Consider the following 27399-nt stretch of genomic DNA (forward strand, 5'->3'; position numbering starts at 1 on the left):
TGGAGGTCAATCATCTCAGTCCCGGGAACATCGCTGTAGGAGTTCCTTAGGGTAGTATCCTAGGCCTAACCCGTTTCATCAATGGCCTGCCCTCCATCATAAGGTTGGAAGAGGGGATGTTAATGTATGATTGCACAATGTTCAGCATCATTCGCAACTCCCCAGATATTAAGGCAACCTGTAGCCATATGTAGCAAGACCTGGACAACATTCAGGCTTGGGCTGATAAGTGGCAAGTAACATTCATGCCACCCAAGTGCCAGGCAATAGCCATCTCCAACAAGAGAGAATCCAACCATCTCCCTGCGACGTTCAATGGCATTACCATGGCTGAATCCCCCACCATCAGCATCCTGGGCATTACCATTGACTAGAATTTGAACAGAACCAGCATATAAATACTGTGACTTCAAGAGACATCAGAGGCTTGGAGTTCTGCGGAGAGTAACTCACCTCCTGATTCCCCAAAGCCTGTCTACCATCTACAAGGTACAAGTCAGGAGCGTGATGGAATACTCTCCACTTGCCTAGATGAGTGCAACTCCAGTAACCCTCAAGAAGCTCATCCAGGACAAAGCAGCCCATTTGATTAGCATTCCATCCACCATCTTCAACATTCACTCACTGCACCATCGATGTACAGTGGCAGGAGTGTTTACCATCTACAAAATTCACTGAAGCCACTTGGAACTATATCGCCATTCCTTCACTATCATTGGGTCAAAATCCTGGAACTCACTTCCTAACAGCACTGTGGGTGTTCCTACAACACATGGACTGCAGCTGTTCATGAAGGCAACTCACCACCACCTCCTCAAGGATAATTAGCGATGGAAAATAAATGCTGGCCTAGCCAGCGATGCCCACATTGCATGAGCGATTAAAAAAAGATTGTGTCTTCTCCTTAACACATGAAAGAGTTCATAAACTATTAAATCAAACCTTACCTTTTTGTTTATTTAAAAAGTGAACTTTGCTGAAACAAAAGATGGCTGCTACAGGTCACATGATTCACAAGTTGGCCACAGTTTCTGGAAATTTCCAACAGCATTTACAGGACAAAAGCTCAACCCTCATCCTTTTGGAATCTTACACCTCTCATTGTAAGGACACATTACAATCAACAAAACTTTGGACCAGCAGATGACTAGTCTCCCTAGCCTGGTTTTCTAACAAAGGGGAAGCCATCGAAACTCGTTATGCATACAGAGGCGCTAAAAGCCACCATTTATCTCCTAAGGTGAACAATGGGTTTTGACCAGAGGCATAGAAACTGCTTGTCAGCCTGCAACTGACTCATTAATGGACAATATCACATGACCTATGCTTCTGGCCTTTGGAAAATTTTAATATTACATTTCCAGACTTGCAACTAAGTCTGCTGTTTAAACTCCATCCTGCAAACATCAAAGCAGGACTCCAGGCTGACCAGGAGTCTACATAAAGTCTAAGCCTCCTCGAACCCCGATTCTCCGGAAGGTTCCTACCATTGCCTGACAAACAGACCAAGTCTCTGGATACCAATCTCATCTTCCGGCATCATTATCAACTTTAAACGAATTCCGCAAAATCCTGCTTCAGCTAACTGAACTGTAGCTCCTCCGTGAGGGACCCCTCATTGGACCCTGGCTTTCTGGACCCTGGCAATCATGTGAACTGACATCCATATCTGTGGCGCTTTTTCTTTAAGTTAATAATAGTTGTAAAAACTCCTCTTTCCTATCTTCTTATTGTGTGCTTGTGTGACTATACGAAGTTGTGACCATTCCCCAGTTTGAATGTGTGAATAAACGATGCTTCTGATTTAACCCTAAAGAGAGTTTCCTGCAAGCTATTTTAAAAATTGACCTCACAAACAGAGGGTTTGGGGAAATGTGCCACAGCCTATTGCAAAACTTAAAACACCTCTGCTTACAGACAGATGGCAAGAAATAAAGGCGTTCAGTTTTGCCTCCCTCCCCTGTCTGTAATAACTGACATTACACATTTCTTGGTAAAATGCTGAATAAAATATTATAAGACTTTAAAAGTTTCTGAATTTATTTTACATAATTTAAAATGTTAAGGCAAGACTGTTAAAAATCACTGTGTCCCCTGCCAACATAAAATGGCCACGCAAGATGGCCGCCATGGTCTGCACACATGGAGAAACCCAATGATGTCACTCACTAGGCCCAGCCTGCCAGGAAGCTTTTTTTGACAAGGGACAAAGTGCTATTATGACAGTTTGATTGACAGGCACGTGGACCAGTGGGCAGGCTGGGTGGGGCGGGGTGGGGGGAGGGTGCTGGTGGTGTGGGAAGCCAATGGGCAGGAGGCAGGAGCAAGACCCAAGCCCGGCCTCAGTCATTAAGTCGTCCTGAACCAAGATTTTTTTTTTGAAAAAGCACTGAGGCGGGTGGCCTCATCTAGAGCTCATGAAGCAGGGATGTGTTTGTGTATGTGGTGCAACCTTCCTCCTCCAACCCCGGTTAACACATTAGTTTGAGGCTCTCAAGTGCACTTCAATCTGAGATAGATGGCACTGAAGGTGGGTCCATGGGTGGAGGGAGGGAGACAGAGGCTTTTCCACAAAGAGGATGAAGAGAGGACGAGTATTCCAATATCCTGACCTGCGGTTTCCTAAATAAGCCCAGTAAAAGCGCCACCATGTTGCTCCTTGTTTATTTATGCTGCTGCCTACTCTGTCGCTCACAATGACTTAACGGAGTAAAACACTAGAACTGCCATGCAAGGCGCTGGCAACAAACGCAGCCATTACGAATAGTGCCAGCCAATTGAGCCTTCGGGATTTCTTTTATTTAGTGCCAATGAAAGAAAGAAACACTTCCATTGAAATAGCGCTTTTCACAACCGCTGAATGTCTCAAAGCACTTTACAGCCAATGCAGTATTTTGGGGAACAGTCACTATTATAATGGAGGGAATGTGGCAGCCAATTTGCACACAGCAAGCTCCCACAAAGACAAAAATGATAATGACCAGATAATCTGTCTGTGTGATGTTGATTGGGAATAAATATTGACCAGGACACCGGGAAAAACTCTTCTGCTTTTCTTTGATATTGTGCCATGGGATCTTTCACATCATCCAAGTAGGCCGTTGGGGCCAAGGTTTGATGCCTCATCCAAAAAATGGCACCGAAACGTGCAGTGCTCCCTTAGTACTGCACTGGAGTGTCAGCTTTGATTTTTGTGCTCAAGCCCTGCAGTACGACTTGAACCAAGGGACTTTGTGACTCAGAGATAAGTATGTCTCATTAAAGCATTCAAGATTCTGAAGGGGCTTGACAGGGCTGATACCGTGAGGTTTTTTCCCTTGGCTGGGTAATCGAGAACAAGGGGTCACAGTTTCAAGATAAGGAGCTGCCATTTAGGACTGTGATGAGGAGAAATTTCTTCACTGAAAGGATTGTGAATCTTTGTAATTCTCCTATCCCAGAGGGTTGTGGATGCTCCGTTGTTGAATGTATTTAAGGCTGAGATAGTCAGATTTTTGGTCTCTCAAGGAATCAAGGATATGGGAAGCAGGCTCAATGAGCCAAATGGTCTACTTTTGCTGCTATTTCTTATGTTCACAATTGATCTACAGTTGACAATGGAACTCAGGAGCTCAACTGATGTGGCTGGCTGCACTGCAATTATTTGCAACAAATTATTTGATGTGACTATCTGTCCTAAATGGATTTTCACTGTCGTTTCAATCCATATCTAGCTGTCAAAAAATACCGATGTACCTGGGATTGCTATTTTTGTAAATTTGTCATTGTTCTGGCAGTCTGAAAATATAATTTACTCTGGTGTTGGGAGTTAGACCCAGATGAGCCGGAAAGATGGAAACACCATTGAGAAAAGATACATTTCATGAGCCATTAATGTATTTATTGACTGTGATGTGAGAATTCTTGGTGTCCTATTGGTTAAAGACAATTTCCGAAGAGAGATATCTATTCCACTACTTACAGGCTTTTAACACAATTTTAAAAAGGTCTACTCACTCTTGATCCAGTCCATCCTAAGAGCGCATAGGCAAACTGCTGAGCAGGCACATTAACCAGATCCACTCGGATAGCCTTCCAATCTTTAATCTTAGTCTTTACTTCAGGCTCTGCCCCTTTATTGGTTGGTCTCACTGCAGACGCAGAGGACACACTGAGCACTCTGTTGTTCACAAGTGCTTTGTTTAATTTTAGGATTAGAAAACATTTTTCAAAATGATCCATGACGTCATATTTTTTGCTCGGTAGTTTTCTTTTTTCCAATGTGTCCTCCACAAAATCATTGTACAGAAGCAAACCCTGAGGAAAGGGGAAATTATCTGTGAATGAATTGTTGACTGAAATCATAGCCAGGGTTGTTCAATGTAAAATTGTCAAATTTACAAAATGGTACACAGCACATACCAAGAAAGTGATATCTGTGCATGACCTTTAGTTCAACATTTTTATAGCGTCTGTCAAGCTAGTGAAACTCAATTTTTTCCTTCACGTTTATGACAGCTCACGTTATTTGACAAAATAGAAAAAAAAAAATGGTTTAGTAAAAGCGTCCCAAGGGACAAATCTCGTCTTCCACACAGAAGGCCAGAGCTGCAGTATCAAGTCACCCTAATTGCTAATGCTAAATCCTTTCAAGATGTTAGCTCTTATGACAAGGTTACGATGCAATAAGTCAACCTGTGCTTCCTTCAATTTATCACCGATTTCCAGGCCACCAGAAGATTGTCACGCTCTGAGCTGACTGCAAAAGGCATTGTTTTTCACAGCAACGCAGTTGAACAAAGAGTACAAGAGTTGTATTTCTGCAGGTCAGATACAAAAGTAGAATGGACTATTTTACCTAACTTTATTGCAATCTGTTTGGGCTAATCATGTAATTAAGCATGAGGAATCATGAGAGAATAGTATGGCGGACACTGAATTCTCTGAAATTAAAAGCAAACTCTTTTTCAATATTGCTGAAAAAAGAGACATGCCGAAGCTTTTCGTCTTGCACTCATCAGGACACTTGGCAAGAATACCAATATAAGGGGAAAACAACAATTTATACTGTATGTGAAGAAGAGTCATATGAACTTGAAACGTTAACTCTGTTTCTCTGTCTACAGACGCTGCCAGACCTGATGAGTTTTTCCTGCAATTTCTATTTTGATTTCAGATTTCCAGCATTTGCAGTATTTTGCTTTTATTTTTGTCTAATGACATCATTTGGAGTCCAGCACAACTTTTACCAGTCTGGTAAGAAGTACTGCGCGGTAGCAAACTCACTAAATAAAAGGTAGCGAGATTGGATTCACAAATTGACATGACTGAAAGCAGAAGTTAAAAAGACTGTCACCTACAGCTCATTAAGATCTGTGTTCCATTGTGAGTGATAACATTTCCAAGGCAGTTCTGAGCTTCCAGTTTGCTTCTTTCTGATTTTTTTTCCCCTAAGCTGTCCTCATTAAGCATTCATTGCTTAACATGGGTGCCTTTTTGACTTCACTCTTTTGGTTGGATAAACAGTTGGAAAAAGAGGAGCAGCAGCAGCCTCAACAAGCAGGTGGGCCTGTTAGAAGGCAGCAACTAAGAAGAGCTGCTCATAGTCCTTACCTAGCCCACAGGTTCTATAGGCTAAGAATCATTTTCATGTTGAGAGTGTGGGGGGAAGTGCTGTGATTCTGCAGGGAGGGTGTTGCCAAACTATGCAACCTGTCGCAGCAGCACCTGTTGCCTGCTGGACCGGGGAGTTATGACAGTGGTTGTTAAAGTCACCAGCACCCTTAAGTTTTTCATGATGGTGTCCTACCAGCCTGTTATGTGGGGACATCGCCTGTATCTTCCAGCCTATAGTGCACAACCGCATCAAACAGGTCACCATTGCCCTTCTTACAAGAATAAACCAGTTTGGTAATGGATGCCGACAGCCAGAAGAAGAGAGCTCTGTGATTTGCAGGAGTTCCTGGCTTCCCTCGTGTTTAGAGCATGATAAATTGATGATCGTAATCATAGAGGCACCAGAAGGTTTCCCTGAACATTAGGTGCACAGGGAAAGTTTCCACACCATCTGTGTTCAACTGGTGTGTGATCGCTGGCCAAAGGGCAATGCAAATCTGCCCCAATTTCCCTGGAAACTGCTGATGCATTCAGCCAATCAATAGGGCAGTTAGCGTTGGCTGAATGCATCACTGAAATGAGGAGGCCGCACGAAGTTGGCTTGCTTCCTGCATCGTTATCAACGGCTTAGGGTCAATCACTCATTGCAGTCACCTGTTTGCAGGAGCTATTGAATTTACGTCCTAAAATTGTGCAGAATCCATCACCAAGTGATCAACCTATAGGGTGGAATTTAGTGGTGGCAATGTGGGTCCTGCCCACGGATTGGAGAATTGTGGGATTTCTGTGTCACCGTTCCATGGGAGGCCTGATGCTATTCTGACATAATCAGGCACTTACCTGGGCAGCATCAGGCCTCCCACTGAATTAAGGTCCCAGTTGGGCAGAAATCCCGCCACCGAGAACTGCTGGCCAGTCAGAGATTGGCAGCTCTGAAGTACTGGGAGTGGAGGCCACTGCCAATGTTGCACTGGGCCCCACACAGATGATCGGCAGTGGAGATAGAGGTGAGTGTGGGCAGGATGGGAGTCACAGGGAGGAGGGCGCTGGCTAAGGATGGGGGGGGTTCCAGGGGCATCAACAGCAAGGGCAGAGGGGTGGCTTCCTGCAGGTCCAGCGCTTTTCCAATGCCAGATTGCTCGATCGGGCACAGGGTATCTAAGAGAACGAGGATTCACCATCCCTTGAAGGCCACAGGCAAATTTAACGGGGGATTACGGAGCAGCTTCCCAGATGATGCCACCCAGCGGTGATGGGATGATGCCCTTAAGTGGCCGCAGGGCAGGAAGACCACCTCAAGCCTTCCTACCCCAGACTTAATCGGAGGAAGGAGGGAAGGCATTGGGATCCCCGCCCCGCACCCTCCCACCTGATCACATGGCCCACCACACCCCCAAACCCACCCCTGAACGCCCCTCCGGGGGAAGGGCATTAAATTTCACCCGTACATTTTTTTTCCATAAAAATTAGTTTACTAATTCTACTACATCCCAATGTCTTCAGTAAAGTTGGTGCAAAGCTGATGATACTCATGTCCCTTGTGATGTTTGTGAACCGAAACTTTGTCACATTGCCTATATCTTTGGCTGTTCCATCAGAAATTCTGCTATGAACTTGAACTTGTTTTCCTGTGTGTCAGTAAACTGGGTGGGAAAACTGCCCATGCAATTTTAATGAGGCCTGGGAAGTAAAATACCTCAGCCTGTTTTCTGGGCCAGAGGTGAAATCGCTTTTGAACTCCTGCTGCTAACCCCCAGCAAACAACCAGCCCGGAGTTAAAATCAGGGCCGCGATTATCATCAGTCCATCTTCGGCCGTTTCAATTAGACCGCAGCTTTGAAACTCAAAGCCAACTATCATTTATTCTTTACATAATTGCCTTCATAAATCTGTTCCAACTTGAATCAAAGTTCAAACTTTCCATTTTTTTGACTAAATTTTAACTTGTGGTAGTTTTTCCTTTTCCATTAATTGTTGCCATGAGCACAAAATAAATGACATTCAGAGGATTATGTGAATTCACAAGCTAATAGCTATGACACAGTAACTTCTCATTGGAGACATCTACCTGAATGTCCAGCTTATTGACTGTTTTATGAAGAAGGTTTTCATTCTTTCCTTCCTTGGGGCAGCTTATCAGAAAGTCCACATCATGGCCAATCTCTTTACCTCTGTAATAACAAAAAGACCAAAGGTAGGAGCTGTGAGCAATTCAGCTGCATAATTTTAATACACATAATCTTAGATAATATCCAGAAGCCTCTGCCCCTGCCAGAGTTGAGGAAGGGGGTGGGCGGTCGGGCCTGAAAATTTGGTGGATTGGCATCGGGACCGACAGCCGACACCGTCACGTCTCCAATGGAAATAGGTTCTGGGCGGGAAGGCCCATGGTCGACCTTCCCTCCCCGCCTCCACTTGAGTTCCTTAAGTGGCCAATTAACAACCACTTATTCTGGCCCGTGTGGGCTGCATGTCAGCTGGAAGTGGGGGCGGGGGTCCCTCAATTTGCACTTGTCTGTACATGATCGAGGGTATGGGCATGGGTGGCTACCTTTGCTGCCAACCCCTGTGGCTTCCCCTCTCCCCATGATCCCCACCCTGTGAGAACCACCCCCCCACCCCACCCCCCTCACAACATCACTTACATTTTTCCTGGGTAACACCAGAATCCTGGGGGTGTTGATCTGGGCAGCAGCCATGGCCTCCTCTATGGCACTGCCAAGTGCAAGAGCTGATTGGCTGGCAGCTCTTGGCGGGCAGAAAGGCATCTTACAGGGTCCTCAGTCTGGAGGGAGGCCCACCGCTGCCCATTTAACTGCCTGATGGGAGAAGATATGGCAGACCTTCCTCCTCAGATTCAGCGCAGGTGTCTCGCCACTTTTTCAGGCAGCGAGCAAGACACCTATCAAGAATGGAAAATTCCACCCAATGAATGCATACTGAAATAATCTTAAATTCTTCTTCTTCCCCAGGTGACATCCTTGGTTGCTCGAGGTTCACTGAACCATGGCTTGTGCCTTGATTTTACTATGGTGTAGGGCAAAGAGGCAGTCTACCTAAACCAGAAAGGGGATCGATCCTCATGCTATTGGCATTATTCTGAACCACATGCTCGTTGTCTAGCCAACTGAGCTAACCAGCCTCCCAATCTTGAGTTATCATGGGTAAAAATCATGGGCAAAAATTGTGGTCCCACTTCAGCTGAACTTCTTCCTGGACAGGAGGCCAAAACTCATTCTTGTTCTGATGATAATCAAATTTCAAAACCATCTATGAGTGGCTCACTAAATGAAAAAGCTATGGCAGTGCAGCAGGTGAAAAATTAGTTTGTATAAAGACCTATCCTCACCCTCCTTAATCTCCATATATTGACCAATGCAACACAGCATTAACAGCAATTATTGACAAGATTTGACAGGTGACCATTCAATCCTAATTGCTTTAAGACCCTCTGGAGCACAATAGAAGAGGAGTAATAATATAAGACAAAATCATTATCTGAATCTACTGCAGAAACAACAAATGGACTCTGAATTCAAGAGGTGAGGTGGGAGTGACTGCTCTTGATATCAAGGCAGAATTTGACTGTGTGGCATCAAACGAGCTCTAGCAAAACTGAAGTCAATGGGAATCAGAGGGAAAACTCTCCACTGGTTGGAGTCATACCCAGCACAAAGGAAAATGGTTGTGGTTGTTGGATGTCAATCATCTCAATTCCAGGACACCTCTGCAGGAGTTCCTCAGGGTAATGTCTTAAGCCCAACCATCTTCAGTTGCTTCATTAATGACCTTCCCTCCATCCTAAGGTTAGGAGTGGGGATGTTCGCTGATGATTGCACAATGTTCAGCACCATTCGCGACTCCTCAGATACTGAAGCAACCCTTGTCCATATGCAGCAAAGCCTGGACAACATTCAGGCTTGGGCTGATAAGTGGCAAGTAACATTCACACCACACAAGTGCCAGGCAATAACCAACTCCAACAAAAGAGAATCCCACCATCGCTCCTTGACGTTTAATGGCATTACTACCACTGAATCCCCCAATATCAATATCCTATAGTTTTCCATTGACCAGAGACTGAACTGGGCTAGCCATATAAATACTGTGGCTACAAGAGCAGGTCAGAGGCTAGGAATCCAGTGGCAGGTAACTCACCTCCTGATTCCCCAAAGCCTGCGCACTATCTACAAGGCTCAAGTCCCGGATGTGATGGAATACTCTCCACTTGCCTGGATGAGTGCAGCTCCAACAACACTCAAAAAGTTTGATACCATCCAGGACAAAGCAGTTCACTTGATTTGCACCCCATCCACCACCTTCAACATTCACTGCCTCCACCACCAACACACAGTGGCAACAGTTTATACAATCTACAAGATACACTGCAGCAACTCACCAAGACTCCTTCGATAGCACCTTCCAAACTCATGACCTCTACCACTTAGAAGGGTGAGGGCAGCATGTGGGAACACCACCACCTGGGAGAACCCCTCAAAGTCATTCACCATACTTACTTGGAAATATATCACTATTCCCTTACAGTTGCTGGGTCAAAATCCTGGAACTCCCTCCCAACCTGCACACCACAGGGACTGCAGCGGTTTAAGAAGGCAGCTTACCACCACCTTCTCAAGAGCAATTAGGGGTGGGCAATAAAAGCTAGCCTAGCCAGTGACACCCATATCCCACGAAATAATAAATAAACGGAGCAACATTGAGTTCACAGCTCAGAAGAATAAACCAAGTGATACTATGCTATTGTTTTTAATCATGATTTTGTGTGAATTGATTATTACATACGAACATATGAATTAGGAGCAGGGGTAGACCATTCGGCCCCTCAAGCCTGTTCCGCCATTCAAGCTGTGAAACACAACTAATATATTAAAACTAAAAGGAAAGATTTTACCTCTTGTCCAAACTGAATACAGTTCAGATATTACAACTGATATGAGAGGTGTAATATTATTTGCCATGAATCTGATTCCGTTATCCCTTAAAGCATCAGCAATATCAACAAAACACTGAAGATTAACAAGCTGAGCTTCCTGCTTCTCCAGGCGCTATTGTCACAACACTGAAATTATTATATAATAGAACACTGCAGACTTCTATGTTTTGGACTACCTGACACTGATAAGAAAAGAATCATCAAGAGAGAGACAAAATCAATAATATCACATCCAACTGTTTCTCTATTTTTCCAAGATTTTGAAATTAAATTACTTTATTTAGGCTTTCTGTTGAATGCATGTCACTGGAAGCAACTATCTGCATTATTTTGGACTGTTATTTTTTTTTCAGTTGATAAACGTATTTATTGAATTACAAAACTACCATGTATTAAACAGGCCATTCTGCCCAACAGATCTACGCTATCATTTATGCTCCACACAATCCTCCTTTCGATCTTCTTACATACCAACATACGATTCAAGAGCAAGAGTAGGACCCTCGAGCCTGCTCTGCCATTCAATAAGATCATGGCTGATCTGAATGTAACCTCAACCCCACATTCCTGCCTATCCCCGATAACCTTTCACCCCCTTGTTAATCAAGAATCTATCTAGCTCTGCTTTAAAAATATTCAAAGACTCTGCTTCCACTGCCTTTTGAGGAAGGGGGTTCCAAAGACCCACGGCCCTCTGAGAGAAAAACTTCCCCCTCATTTCTCTCTTAAGTGAGTGACCCCTTATTTTTAAACAGTGACCACTAGCTCTAGATTCTCCCACAAGAGGAAACATCCTCTCCACATCCACCCTGTCAAGACCCCTCAGGGTCTTAAAAGGTTTCAATTAAGTTGCCTTTTACTGTTCTAAATTCCAGTGGATACAAGCCTAACCTGTCCAGCTTTTCCCCATTAGCCAACCCGCCCATTCCTGGTATTAGTCGAGTAAACCTCTGAACTGCTTCTAATGCCTTTACATCTTTCTTTAAATAAGGACACCAGTACTATACACAATACTCCAGACATAGTCTCATTAGTGCCCTGTACAACTGAAGCATAACCCCGCCCTACTTTTATAATCAATTCCCCTCACAATAAATTATAACATTGTATTAGCTTTCCTAATTACCTGCTGTACCTGCGTATTAATCATTTGTGATTTATGTGCTAGGACACCCAGATCCCTCTGAATCTCAGAGCTCTGCAATCTCTCACCATTTAGATAATAAGCTCCTTTTTAATTCTTCCTGTCAAAATGAATGATTTCACATTTGCCCACATTATACTCCATTTGTCAGATCTTTGCCCACTCAGTTAACCTATTGATATCACTCTGTAGCCTCCTTATGTCCTCTTCACAATTTACTTTCCTACCTATCTTTGTGTCATCAGCAAATTTAGTAACCATTCCTTCGGTCCCTTCATCCAAGTCATTTATATAAATTGTAAAAAGTTCAGGCCCCAGCACTGATCCCTGTGGCACAGCACTCGACACATCCTGCCAACCAAAAAAAGACCCATTTATGCCAACTCTCTGCTTCCTGGTAGCTAGCCAATCTTCTATCCATGCCAATATGTTACCGCCTATACCATGAGCTTTTATTTTCTGCAATAACCTTTGATGCGGCCACTTTATCAAATGCCTTCTGGAAATCTAAGTACAGTACATCCACTGGTTCCCCTTCACCACAGCACATGTGACTCCTTCAAAGAACTCAAATAAATTGGTTAAACATGATTTTCCTTTTACAAAACCATGTTGACTCTTCCTGATTGCCTTGGATTTTTCTAAGTGCCCTGCTATAACATCTTTAATAATAGTTTCTAACATTTTCCCTATGACAGATGTTAGGCTAACTGGCCTATAGTTTCCTGCTTTCTGTCTCCCTCCCTTTTCGAATAAAGAAGAGGGTTCCAATCTAATGGAACCTTCCCCGAATCTAGGGAATTTTGAAAAATTAAAGCCAGTGCATTAAATATCTCACTAGCCACTTCTTTTAAGACCTTAGGGTGAAGTCCATCCGGACCTGGGAATTTGTCAGCCCGCAGTCCCAACAATTTGCGTAATAACACTTCCCAGGTGATTGTAATTTTGCCGAGTTCCTCCCTCTCTCCTATTTCCTGATTTACAGCTAATTCCGGGATGTTACCTGTGTCTTCTATAGGGAAGACCAAAGCAAAATACTTGTTTAATTCATCCGCATCTCCCTACTTTCCATGATCAGGTACCCAGACGTACTCTCTATAGGACCAACGGTCACTTTGTTAACTCTTTTCTTATTTAAATATCCATAGAAATTCTTACTATCTGTCTTTATATTAGAAGAGAGTTTTCTCTCATACTCTAATTTTTCCTTCCTTATTCATTTTTTTGCCATTCTTTGCTGTTCTTTATATTCATTCCAATCTTGTGACCTGCCACACGTCTTTGCGTAACAATATGCTTTTTCTTTAAGTTTAATACTGTCTTTAACTTTTTTAGTTAACAACGGATGGGGCCCTCCCCTTGGAATTTTTCTTTCTCATTGGAATGTAAATATTCTGCGTTTTCTGAAATATCCCTTTAAACGTCTGCCACTGAACTTCTATTAACATATCCCTTAACCTCATTTACCAGTTCACTTTAGCTAGCTTTGCTTTCATAACCTCATAATCGCCCTTACTTAAGTTTAAAGTACTAGTCTTGGACACACTTGTTTCTCCTTCAAAATGAATGTAAAATTCAATCATATTATGATCACTGCTACCTAGGGGTGCCTTCATGAGGAGGTTATCAATAAATTAATCTGCCTTCATGGAGATTTTGAAAAAAAGTAAACAAGACATATTTTGAAATCAAAAACGGACGGAAAATAATGGGGATAAATCTCACCTTGGGAGGTGGTAAATGACGTTTTTGTATTTCTTCATGCCAGCCATGAAGATTGAGGTAATATGCCAGATTCATGCGTTTTTCTAGGGCTGTATCTGTAATTTTAACAACATTCTCAACCTTGTCTTTTGTTTGTGGAGCTGGGGCGTGACTCATTGTTATAAAAACTGGTCCAATTCACTCCAGTTAAGTGGTGGTCACTTGTATGATGGAAACGGATTTAGAATACTAGGCCATGGAATATGAGCTTTCACATTAGCCATAGCATATGTCCTTTTTTTAAAAACAAAACAAGACAATTCAGTATTTCAAACAATTCAGAGTAACAGGTTCAAATCGTTTTCATTCATTTCTTTCTCAGGGCCTTTCTGGTAGCTGTTGGTTAATAAGTGGTTCCTTTTGCTGGTTAACCTGTAGCTGCTGCCATACATCATGGGGCAGGACTTTCCTTCCAAAGTGCAAAACGGACATCAGGGGCAGAATTTTACCCCCGTTTGGGGGGGGGGGAGTTGAAGAGAGGGCGCGCAGAGGCACACCTCCGATTGGTGCCCCCGATTGGAGGCGCGCCGCCATTTTACATGGGCGGGCCAATTAAGGCCCACCCAGCGTGACGTCCGCACAGAAGCGCTATGCGCTCCCTGTGCGGGCGGGGGAGGGATTCCCTAAACCTGAGAGTGCGCTCTTTCGCGCATGCGCACAAAATAGCGCACTCGTCTCCCTGAGGCTAAGAGCTGCCTCAGGGAGATCGGCTCTACTGTAAAAAATATTAAAAATAGCAACAAAAAAAATTCCCTGACATGTCCCCTCATGTGACACTGTCACATGAGTTGGGACATGTCCATCACTTTTAAAAACACTTTAATTAAGTGTTTTAAAACCTACATGAAACCTCATCCCGCCCGTGGATGAGGTTTCATGCTTTTTCTAATGCCTGCCAGGGCTTCTGGCCTGCCCGCCAACCTTAAGATTGGACAGGCAGGTCCATTAATTGCTTAAATGACTCTAACAATGGCCTCAATTGGCCATTGACAGGTCGGCGGGTGCACAGCTCATTTTGATGAGCCCCCACCTACCTGAAAATTTAAATGGGGCGTGGCGACGTCGGAAGTTCTGCCCGACATCACCGCGCATCATTTTACGCATCAGCGAGCGAGGCCCGCCCCCCCCGCTCGCCAACGGGAAAATCCTGGCCCAGGACTGTTTCTGGGTACCCTATCCCTGAAGGGGAGCAGTCACAGCCCCTGATTTTCATGAGGTGAGACTGATAACTGGTTAGAGGATTTGAAATTGGGTTTATTGACCAATTAGAGGCAACGCGGGGAAACAAAAGTGGGGCTGCAAGTGCTTGCCAAATTAAACCCACGACGGCAACCATTACTGTGGCTTCCACTTCATTGCATTACCCACAGTTAGAAAGATGTCTCAGGAGTGGCAGAGGGCTGGAACTGAGGGCAGGGCCCGTCAATTTGTCAATCCAGCTGGAAGTCCTCCTTGAGGGACTTCCCTCAAGTCCAGAGATTGGCAGGAGGGGGCCACTCACCCAAACCAAGCAGCTCTGGACAGAGGTCACTGACACAGTCAGCTGAAAACATGTGGTGCACCGAAACTGGAAGAGTTTCAGTGCTCTGAGTTGCTTTGGTAAGATGAGTGCAACCTCTAACCCACAATACAGGTCTCTGGGTATTCAACCTCCAACAGAAACTCCAACTGAAGGTAAATGCTGCTCCTGAACATGGGAGGAATGTAAGCCCAGAACTCTTACTGACTTCTCACAGTGGCTCAGAGACATAGCGCTGCTGAGGACCTGACAGCACTGAGATGTACAGCTTCTAATAACTAGGAGGATAGAACAGATGAATTTGTGGCTGGAAAGATGGTGCAGGAGGGAGGGCCTTATATTCCTGGGACATGGGGCCAAGTTATGGGTGAGATGGGACCTGTACAGGCCAGATGGGTTGCATCTAAACAAAGCCACAATTTCCTTGTGGGGCAGTTTTCTAATGCTACTGGGGAGGGTTTAAACTGGCTTGGCAGGGGTGTGGGAACCAGGAGATAATAAGAGAGAGGAATATCAAGGTGCACATAATACTGGGAGAAACAGATAGCAACAGAGTAGCAAATAGTAAGGTATTAGGTGAGTTCAGCGTAAAGGGGAAAATAATAAAGTCTAAGTTAGGGTTACAGTACACGTGTGTGAATTTGGAGGGTGTAGTAAATAAGGTTGGTGAGTTGCAGGTACAGATAACCACAAGGAAATATGATGCTGTGGCGTTAACGGAGACTGGGCTCAAAGGGCAGGGCTGGGTATTAAATATTGCTGGGCACAAGTTGTTCAGGAAAGAAAGGAAAGGAAGGAAATGGGTAGGGGGTGGCAATATTGATTAAGGGGAACATTGCAATGTTGGAGAAAGAAGATGTCCCAGAGGGGTCAAGGACAGAATCTATTTGGCTACAGCCAAGGAGCAAAATAAGGTGCTCGGTGTAGCCTGTAGGTCACCAACTATTGGGAAGGATGTAGGGGAACAGGTTTGCGAGGAAATTACAAAGAGGAGCAAGAGTTATAGAGTAGTTATACAGGAGCTTTAATTGTCCAAATATAGACTGGGTTAGTAGTACTGTAAAGGGCAGAGAGGGGTAAAAGTTCCTAGAGTATATTCAGGAGAATTTCCTACAGCAGTGTGTTTCCAATCCAATGAGAAAGGAGGTATTTCTAGACCTGGTTCTGTTGAGTGGGGTGGGTCAAGTGGATCAAGTGTCAGTACAGGAACATTTGGAAGACAGTGATCATTTTATCATAAGGTTTAGGTTGACTATGGAAAAGGACAAGGAACAATCCAGGGTGAGAATAATTAACTAGGGGAAATCCAACTTGAATAGGATAAGAATGGATCTGACCCAGATAAATTGGAATCAAAGATTGGAGTCAAAGACTGTGACTGAAGAGATAGTTTGGGCACAGTCAAGGCACATTACAATGAAGGGGGAAGGTAGGACAAACAAATCCAGAGCACCCAGAATGACGAAAGAGATAGAAATTAAGATGAAAAAGGAAAAGTGTGCTTAAGACAAATGTCAGGTGGAGAATACAACCAAGAACCCGACTAAATACAAAATGTTCAGAGGGGATTTGGAAAAGCAAATAAGGGAAGCAAAGAGAGAGAGTGAGAAGAGACTGGCAGCTAACACAAATGGGAATCCAAAAGTCTTCTATAAGCATATAAATAATAAAAGGGCAGTAAAAGGAGAGTGGGGCTGATTAGGGGCCAAAAAGGGATTTACGCATGGAGGCAAGCAGCAAAGCTGAGCTATTGAATGAATACTTTGCACCTAATTTTACCAAGGAAGAAGATGCTATATGCAGATCATGGGGAAAGAGGAGGTAGTTCAGACACTTGAACAGTTTAAAATTGATAAGGAGGAGACATTGGATAGGCTGTCTGCACTTAAAGTTGACAAGACACCTGGACACTAAGGGAAGCAAGAGTGGAATTTGCACAGCCACTGGCCATAATTTTATAATTTTCCTTTGATTCAGGAGTGCTGTCAGGGGACTGGAAAATTGCAAATGTTACACCCTTGTTCAAAAAAGGGTGTAAAGAGAAACCCAGCAAGTACAGACCAGTCAGTTAAACCTCGGTGGTGGGGAAGCATTTAGTGCCATCATTTCAGAATAAAATTAATAGTTACTTGGAAAAATGCAGGTTAATTAAGGAAAGCCAGCATGGATTTGTTAAGGGAAAGTCATGTTTAACCAATTGGCTTAAGTTTTTTAATGAGGTGGCAGAGAGGGTTGATGAGGATAATCCTATTGGTATGGTTTATATGGACTTCCAAAAAGTATTTGATAAAATGCCGCACAACAGACTTGCGAGCAAAGTTAGAGCTGATAAAATAAAAGGGGCAGAAGCAACATGGACACAAAATTGGCCAAATGACAGGAAACAGAAAGTAGTAGTTAATGGTTGGTTTTCAGACTGGAGGAAGGTTTATAATGGAGTTCCCCAGGGGTCTGTATAAGGACCCTCGATCTTCCTGATATATATTTATGACCTGGACCTGGGTGTGCAGGGAACAATTTCAAAATTTGCAAATGATACAAAACTTGGAAGCATTCTGAATGTGACAGGGATAGTGTAGAGCTTCAAAACGACATAAAATTCAATGCAGAGAAATATGAAGTGGTTCATTTTAGCAGGACACACACAGAGGGACAATATAAAATAAAGGGCGCAATTCTAAAGGGGGTGCAGGAGCAGAGGGATCTGGATGTAAATGCACATAAATCATTGAAGGTGGCAGGACAGGTTGAGAGAGCTGTTAATAAATCATGCAGCACCCTGGGTTTTATCAATAGGGGCATATAGTACAAAAGCAAGGAAATTCTGATAAACCTGTATAAAACACTATTTCAGCCTCAACAGGAGTATTGTGTCCAGTTCTGGGCACCACACTTTAAATTAGAGGGGGTGCAGAAAAGATTCATGAGAATGGTTTGGGGGATGAGGAACTTCAGTTCTGTAGATAGGCTGGAGAAGTTGGGACTGTTTTCCTTGGAGAAGAGAAAATTGAAAGGAGATTTGATAGAAGTATTCAAAATCTTGAGGGGTCTGGACAGAGTAGATAGGGAGAAATTGTTCCCGTTGCTGGAAGGATCGAGAGGAAGAGAGAACGGGTTTAAGGTAACTGGCGAAAGAAGCAATGGCAACATCAGGAAGCACATTGTCATGCAGTGAGTGATTAGGATCTGGAATGCACTTCCTGACAATCTGGTGGAGGCAGGGTTAATCGAGACATACAAGAGGCATTTGGTTTATTATCTGAAAAGGAAGAAATTTCAGGGCTATGGGGAGAAGAGAGGGGAGTGGAACTAGGATTACTCCTTCATAGAGCTAGCACAGATACAACAGGCCAAATGGCCTCCATCTGTGCTTGTAACCATGCTATGATTCTATGTCAGACACAGCCATGATCAGCAAGGCACAGATGCAGGGCCTCGGGGGTCACAGGAAAGGAGGCTCTACTTAGAACAGCAGCTTCCTCACGTCAGAGTGCCCTGAGGCCATGTTTGGCCATGGGTTGCGAATGGAGGAACCCATACAGCTTATGTGTGCCACAATGGCTCAGGGTTTTGAGTGCATGAGATCCACCATTTGGAGAGTTGCCAATCTCAATGATAGCCATATGCAGCAACACTCAGAGTGAATGCACAGTTTGTTCCCTGATGTTCACAGGATGCAAGCGCATAATGCACCATTGCCAGTCAGTGGCACTGATGGTGCAGAGATGTCTGGAAGGAATGCCAGATTTTCCCCAACCGGTGCCCCCCTCTAGCTATCCTGAGTACCAGCCAAGGGCTAAGGCAGTCACTGAGGAGGATAAAGTTGCCAGCCCTCATCAGGCACTATTCATCATCAGCCTCCTGGGTCCCTCTGACTGAGAAACCATTTATGCAGCATAGTTCAGTGATGGAGGCTGCCCTTACAATAATGCTGGTGCAGCAGCCTCCTTAGGTAACCCCTGGCACCTCCATGACGAGGATGACTACCATTTGTATCTCAGCCACAAGTTGAGACAAGTGAGCAGGCTGCCTCCATCACTTCTGAGGCCACAAGGGGAGCATCGCTAGAAGGGGCTGAGAGCAGAGGCTACCGCATTGGGCAGAGCACTGTGTGGGTCACTGGCGTTTCTTTCATCTGTGCACTTATTGTCTTTTCAAACACTATTTTGTTTTGATCCCCATGGGGGAGCCACAAACCAAAATAACTACATTTACCAAACGACCCACAACTGAAGAAATTGCCAACAAGATTTCACTTTTTGATCCAAGCAAGTTTTCAATAGAATGTCCTAATCTTGAGGTTGAACATTCACAAGTCTATCTGTTATCTGTTAAAATATCTATCAGCAAGGGGATTTTTCAATACCTGATTTTTAAAAAATTACAAACAAATTTAGATAACTGTTTTATTAAAAAAATGTTCATGAGAAAAAATGGATTCAAACGATCAAAGTCAGGGGCTGCACTTGTTCTTATTGAGCTTCATGTGGCTCTGGAGTTGTAAGTTGTTATTACCTGCTTTGCGTCAATTCATTCTCAGGTAGATGTAATTATAAATTGTGCAGCACACTAATGCTTTTGATCAATCAGTAGCCATGACTTCCTCATTGTCATCATTTCCATCGTATATGATCAAAATGTCAGTAAGAAATATCTCCTTGCCTCTCTTGTTGATAACATTAAATTATGCTTTGGTGCAGTAACTATTCCCTGGAGCCTTTTGGGTGCACTTGGATTATTTTTTTGAACGGTTTCTTGTTTCTGATCATGGTCCTAGTCATCATTGCTGCAGACAAATGTGTCATCTGCAAACCATCTGTATTTTCCAAATAGTATTGGAAGAGCAGCCAAGGGACTATCTAATGAAACATATCAAAGCCTATCGTTTGCAGTCACAATGATGAATATTTTTGTTTTTGCTGCTGAAGGCAGAACACTACTTATGGTTTGCAGTGTGTAATGATTACATTTAAGCGTTTTGTTATGGGTTTTCATTAATACAAGAGTACTCTATCAGTCCCTTTCAATAGAACGACCGTTGGGACACTGACCAATGAAAGAACTTTCACTAAGACCATTAATGTCCATCTTGATAAGTTCTTTTACAACTCAAGGCAGCTTGCTGACTGAAAACTGTTGCTCAATTAGCTTCAGGGCATGGCAGAAATTTCACAGAGCTTGAGTTTCATATAGGTTTACTCCAGTTCTCCAATTTTCGTAGGAAACTGAAAAGAAAATTAGGCAGAGACAATAATGCTACAAACTATTCAAAGTACAGTGCTTGATGGGTTGAATGTCTTTTCCTCATGCTATACATTGTTACTTTCATTGTTATATTGAAGAATGTAAAGCATAATCAGTCACTGTATGGACTATACAGAAACTTAATAACATGTAGAATATACACCATTCCACCATTAAATACAAACACAAGCTCAAAAAAAAGTGGCAAAGTGAACCGGTCACAGCAAGTAATTATTAGCAAATTTTTTTTACTTAAAGATGTTACAAAACACAACACTCTCATTGCAAAACAAACTGATAAGCCAGCAAACACTGTAGACAAGCACTCAATGACAAATCAAACAGATATCGGGACACAGGAGTGCATAAAGCGTAAGCAAAAAATGGCTTTGAGGCTATTATTTTCAGTTCTTGATGCGACATTCAGCACCCTCAATGAAAAACAGCAGAATCATAAATTAGAGGCGCTAATCCATAACAAACCTAAAAACTCTACTTCTACTTCCACCCACACAAAATATAAAAAAAATAAAAATCAATGCATTGGCTTTACACCTTTTTTTTTACACAATTCTGCAGGTTACAGCTTGAGCTATCTATAACTACATGCCAAACCCAATAGCAAAAGGGGACAAAAATTTATATTCTAGATAATTTTAGGGAAGATAATACACAACCTGCCATTGTATTATAACTTAAGATGAAAATAAATAAATCACCAACTCCTGTTCTTTGAACAGAAAGACAAAAATGAACAGAAAAAAAGTCTCCAAAAATCAGTTTTCTTGTCTTGTTTGAAGAGATGTTCCACGGTACATCAAACACTTACAATTCCCAGCAACACTACAGGGAGAATTCTTAAACTACAGCCCCAGGGTGTAGGCGTCTTCTGCTTGGCAAACACCACACGCACCACAAAAACTCACTGCAAACTTCTTAATAGAAATTGATTTGCTGTGCTTATATCCAATGCCCTTCTGTGAGTGTCAGTTATGTCTCCACGTTCATCCACGTTATATCAACTACCGTCAATTATCCATTGTATGAAACAGTGAAATGTGCAAGTCCTAGTGAGGTAAGTAATGTATACAAATAACGTTGGCTAATAGACAAAGCTCTCCAGGTCATTTTGTTGATTTTATGTCAAGAAAATGGGACAGAGAGACATTTACGGCACAGAAGGAAGCCATTCGGCCCAGTTAGTTTATGATGGCTCTCGTGGAGCAATCCAATCAGTCCCATTCCTCCTCTCTATCCCTGTTGCCCTGCAAGTTTATTTCCTTCAAGTACCCATTTAATTTCCTTCTAAAATCATTGATCGCCTCTGCTTCCACCACCCTCGTGGGCAGCACATTCTATGTCATTGCCTCTCACTGCATAAAAAAGTTCTTCCCCTCATTCCCCGTGCATCTCTCGCAAAAACCTTAAATCTGTCCTTGTACCATCAGCTATTGGGAACAGATTTTCCTTGTCTATCCAAACTTGATATAAACGTAGGCCATGCATAAAAGATTATGTTCAATATATGTTAATAATTGTCTTCTCCATCTTTATCAGCATAATTTTTTTCCTTCTCTCCCAGAGGCCCTGACTCCTTGCTGACCTTCTTCCCTGGATCTTGTAGACCCAACTACCATTTCAATCAATGGTAGTTAAGGAAGTCTATAATATGGTCAGATTGAAATTCCAGAGAAGTAACCAGCTAGTCTGAGGTTTCAAAGATGTAACTGGAGAGTTTGATATTTCTGAAATAAAGAAGAAATACTTTTATGGGCAGAATTTTCTGCCTGCCAGGCGGGTGGGCCCGACTCAATCTCCGGCGGGTGGGGTGCCGATCCCCGCTGGAGAAGCGGGCCCCGCCGCCATTTTACGTGGGCGGGCCAATTAAGGCCTGCCCAGCGTGACGTCCGGCGGGAAGCACTATGCGTTTCCTATGCGGGCAGGGGGGATTCCCCAAAAGTGAGAATGCGCTCTTACGCGCATGCACACAAAAGAACGCACATCTCCCTGAGGCTAAGTGCTGCCTCAGGGAGATCGCTGACACTTTTGAAAATATTTTTTTTAAAAATTCCTTAACATGTCCCTCTCACATGAGTTGGGACATGTTCATAATTTACATAATAACTTTATTAAAATGTTTAAAACCCTGCATGAAACCTCATCCCACCGGTGGATGAGGTTTCATGTTTTTTCTAGTTGCCGCCGGGGATCCTGGCCGACCCGCCAACCTTAAGGTTGGACGGGCAGGTCCTTTAATTGCTTAATTGATCCTGACAATGGCCTCAATTGATTTTGCTGCGCCCCTGACTTCCTGAAAATTTAAGGGGCGCAGTGATGTCGGGGGTTCTGCCTGATGTCATCCCGTGTCATTTTTACGCGTCGGGGAGTGGGACCCATCCCCTGCTCGCCGATGGCAAAATTCTGCCCTATGTGTTTAAAAGCTATCTATAAATATCCATCTCAGTTCTCAGAGTTAAAGGGGAAAATTGGGTACGGCCTAAAATTGAGTGGGGCTTGTGATTCGTGATTAACCCATCTCTGTGCAGCCTGTTCATTTACACAATTATAGTGTGCAGCCAGCTTGAAGCACTCTGTTGAGTAGCCTAATGCCCGTGTAGAGGACACAAAATCTTCAGAGGCAAGTATGAGTTTGCTAACCCAAGGAGTTAGCTATGCAGTCAATGCCAGGTGATTAGCCCTAAGAACCTGGATGCAGTGCCAAAAAGTTCAAAGACCTCACATGAGCGGTCGAGGTCAGTGAATACATCTTCCAATGCCACATTCCACCAAATACACCATTCGGCTCACACGCTGCTTGATGACCCACACCCCCATCTACCAAAAATGTCAGTCACGACTTGCACTGCTACAATTTGCACAGTCAGACCTCTCAATTTGCACATACTTTGAACTATGCAACCAACTAGAGAACATCACCAAAACACACTGTATCACACTCACTGACATGCTTTGTTCTATGATGGTCCTTCTTATCTGTGGACTCTAGGCTTGGTACTTGGTTACCAGGCAGACTGCAGTCACACTCTGGCATCTTAACACTTATTTATTCGTACCACATCTAAACAGGTTACAGAGTAGGCATGTTGCTCCTAGGCATGGCATTCCTACTTCTCTCTAGAGAGTCTAACACATGACTGACTATTGTCAGTGGTACATCATCATCTACATCATATATTAGCATATCTCATCTGTTAACCCTTTATTTACCTCCTAAATATGCTATTTAATTTTCAACGGTAAGAAACTATATCGTTAACTATTTGCATAGCATTCCTGTAACTCCCTTTTGCAACCATAGCTTCTACCCAACTTCAATCCCTACTCTTCACCCTCCCCAAGTCACCATCCTGAGAAATTCAGTCCCCCCACAGAATTCTCGGCCCTTAGGGACGACGTCTTGGAGATGTGGGGTTTCTTCTTTGTCTTGAAGGACATCATCATCATCATCAGAATGGGACAGCAATTTAGCAGCATTGCTGGTAAGCAGAGTGTAGTTTTCAGAACTGCCAAACTTTAAGACAACAAACACCCTTTAACGAAGAACTGCTTCAAGAGGAAGTATTGAAGGGCATGACCTTTGAGCCCAGGACTGTCTGAAGAACTTGTTGCTCCCTCGAAGCACACAGGGATGGACCTTTAGAAGAGGAATGATCTTCAATTCCAGGGAAGACTGTCACAGCCATACCATTCACTGCTGCATCAAAGACTGAAAAGGTATTGAAGATTTGAGATTCCAATGAATATAAACTACGAAGGGAAGAATAACAAAATTCCTGTAAGCCTTTCAGGAAAAGATGAAGGGATGATGATATTTCAAAAGGACTGTCTACTTTCTGTAGGCAGTGGTAACATAGCCACACTTCTGTCCGTGTGAGGCTATTCCAATCTGGACAATGGGAGGAATTGCTGAGGATATGGAGACAAGACAGCTGCATCTTCTACAATGAGATAAATTTCCTGTAGATGATTAACTCGAGGACAAGATTGCTGAACAGGATTCTGCAGCTTCAGGAGTGCTAAAGATTCTGCCACAGCTTCTGTGCTGACCTTCAGCTCTGGAGGGAAGGAGGTTTTCAGCTGGGACTGTAGTATTGGCCTCAATTGAGTGTCGCCCCTGGAAATAGGTGCTACCATCTCTTTGGCAGTGTGATCCTCTATGGGCTCTGACATAGAATCAGGCAAAGCATTCTCTCTGGAAGAATTTTCATGAACAACAAGATAGAGACTAGTTATTACATTGGTAGGTTCAGTGGAACAAAGATCTAAATGCTGCTCAGCCACGAGAGACACAGTTGACTCCTAAAAAAGCACAAGAAACTTCATATGGTGCATCTATTGATTGGAAAGACGAATCATCCTCTACAACCTCATCTTGCAACAGACCACTGAGCACTACAATGGCTTCTTCCACATCACTTTCTTCTGGAAAGGGCCAGCTCAGGTCCAGCAGGTCTTCATGGGGATGGTCACCTTCTGCTGCAGTGCCTTCTGTATCTGCCACTTCTGCCCTTACTTCATGAAGAACTGAGAGGTTCATGACCTCAATCTCTGCCCGGGGTCTAGTGGATGGTGTCCCTGTGACAGAAAGGAACTCACTGCTGATTAAATAAACTTCCTCAGCTGCTGTAGGCTGAAGTTCCACTGGTTCTAAATAAAAGGTTGAAATAAAAGGTTGCTCCATGAATGTCAGTGAGTTCTTCAAGCCGTGGGCATCATCTGATTTTTCCAGGTTTCCTAGAAGAATGCCAACATCTCCACTCAACGTGTTGATTGTGGAGAACACAGAGACAATTAACGATCTGTTGCCCCTTGTAATAAAGAGGAACAATTACCCTCCCTTTAATTAGAAAGTCTGTGCCACCTGAATCTTGTAATTTGATGCCTGATGGATGTAGGGGTATTGGCTGAAGCCTATCTATATCATCTGCTAGTGTATTAACAGCATTTCCAGTATCAACATTGACATCCTCAACATCATGTTGTCTCATGGCAAGAGGTCAAATATGGGCAAGGAAACCTCCTGCTGATTACCACGTACTTCCCTCCCTCAGCTGATGATTCAGTGCTCCTCCATGCTGAACACTACTTGGAGGAAGCACAGAGGGTGGAAAGGATGCAGACTGTACTCTGGGTGGGTGACTTCAATGTACATCACCAAGAGTGGTTCCACTACTGACCGAGTTGACCAGGTGCAGCACCAAGGAGCTCTAGCAAAACTGGAGTCAATGGGAATCTGGGGGGAAACTCTCCACTGGTTGGAGTCAAACCTAGCACAAAGGAAGATGGTTGTGGTTGTTGGAGGTCAATCATCTCAACTCCAGGATATCGCTGCAGGAGTTCCTCAGGGTAATGTCTTGGGCCCAACCATCATCAGCTGCTTCATCAATGACCTTCTTTCCATCATAAGATGAGAAGTGGGGATGTTTGCTGATGATTGCACAATGTTCAGCACCATTTACGACTCCTCAGGTACTGAAGCAGTCCACGTTCAAGTGCAGTAAGACCTAGACAATACCCAGGCTTGGGATGATGAGTGGCAAGTAATATTCACACCATTCAAGTGCCAGGCAATTATCATTTTCAACAAGAGAGAATCTAACCATCGCTCCTTGATGCTCAATGGCATTACCATCACTGAATCCCCCACTATCAACATCCTGGGGGTTACCATTGACTAGAAACTGAACTGGATTGGTCATATAAATGCTATGACTACAAGAGCAGGTCAGAGGCTAGGATTCCTGCAATCCTGACTCCCCCCAAAGCCTGTCCACCATCTACAAGGCACAAGTCAGGAATGTGATGGAATACTCCCCACTTGCCTGGATGAGTGCAGCTCCCACAACGCTCAAGGAGCTTGACACCATCCAGGTCAAAACAACCTGCTTGATTGGCACCCCATCCACGAACATTCATTCCCCCCACCGTTGATGCACAGTAGCAGCAGTGTGTACCACCTACAAGATGCACTGCAGGGATTCACCAAGGCTCCTTAGACAGCACCTTTCAAACCTACGACCACTATTATCTAGAAGGACAAGGGCAGCAGATAGATGGGAACACCATCAAGTTGAAGTTCCCCTCCTAGTCACTCACCATCCTGACTTGGAAATATATCGCCGTTCTTTCACAGTCGCTGGGTCAAAATCCTGGAACTCCCTTCCTAACAGCACTGTGGGTGTACCTACACCACATGTACTGCAGTGGTCCAAGAAGGCAGATCACCACCACCTTCTCAAGGGCAACTAGCAATGGGCAATAAATGCTGGCCCAGCCAGTGAAGCCCACATCCCATGAATGAATTTTTAAAAAAATTTAAAGCTGGTATCAAAGCCTTGACCTTGCACTGTAACTGACCAATAGTCTGGACTAAGACTATCAACTTCCACAGGAACTCTGTAATTTTGTCATTATCTTAATTTCCAATTTCTTGGATGGAGCGTGTTTAATAAATATTTTCTTGTCTTCTACCTCGATTAAAGTTGTTGGATTTGCAGAAATGCTTGAAATGTCCAGTTTGCCTCACTGGATGCATTCTGCAGGGCAGTCCTGGCATCGATGTTGGTTCTTTGCACCACAATGTAAGCTTCTCAAAATGGCTGCCACTGCAGAGTTTCCGCCTTTTTGGCGCCGGTTTGGCGGGCTTTCTTATGGGTGGGCCGCTGCCTGTGGGCCTACCCGGTCAACGTAGTCACGTGGAGCCTCGGAGTCAAGTTGAATTACAGCCCAGTTGAACTCACTAAGCTCAGCCTGCCTCACACACTGAATCACTTGATCTAAAGTAAGGTCATTCCTGGTCTGCAGAAAGTTGGAGTGCTTTTCCTCCCTGACCCCCACGACTACGCAGTCACTGATCAGCTTGTCTCGGTAATAGTCACCCTGGTTGATTGTCGTAAAAACTCACCTGGTTCACCAGTGTCCCTTAGTGAAGGAAATCTGTCGTCCTTGCCTGGTCTGGCCTACACATGACTCCAGACCCACAGCAATATGGCTGACTCTTAAATACCCTCAGAAATGGCCTACCAAACCACTCAGTTGTACCAAAGCACTACAACGTCTACACAAAGAAATGAAACCAGACAGGTCACCTGGCATCAACCAAGGCACCAGATATGACAACGGCAAATCCAGCCCTATCAAACCTGTAAAGTCCTCCTT

At 43.8% G+C, this 27399-nt stretch overlaps 1 protein-coding gene across 1 annotated transcript in view; it reads right to left on the minus strand.

The window, feature by feature from the left end:
- The window catches only part of dntt (deoxynucleotidyltransferase, terminal), a 324009-nt gene that overhangs the window by 101452 nt on the left and 195158 nt on the right, over nt 1-27399 (minus strand). Inside the window, exons 8-9 of the mRNA XM_078565205.1 lie at nt 7664-7766; nt 3997-4296 (exon numbers count right to left, since the gene is read on the minus strand). Of these exons, the coding sequence (XP_078421331.1) occupies nt 3997-4296; nt 7664-7766 (403 nt within the window). The remainder of the gene's footprint in view (nt 1-3996; nt 4297-7663; nt 7767-27399) is intronic.

Source organism: Cetorhinus maximus, chromosome 20, assembly GCF_964194155.1.
Source record: "Cetorhinus maximus chromosome 20, sCetMax3.hap1.1, whole genome shotgun sequence".
NCBI lineage: Eukaryota > Metazoa > Chordata > Chondrichthyes > Lamniformes > Cetorhinidae > Cetorhinus > Cetorhinus maximus.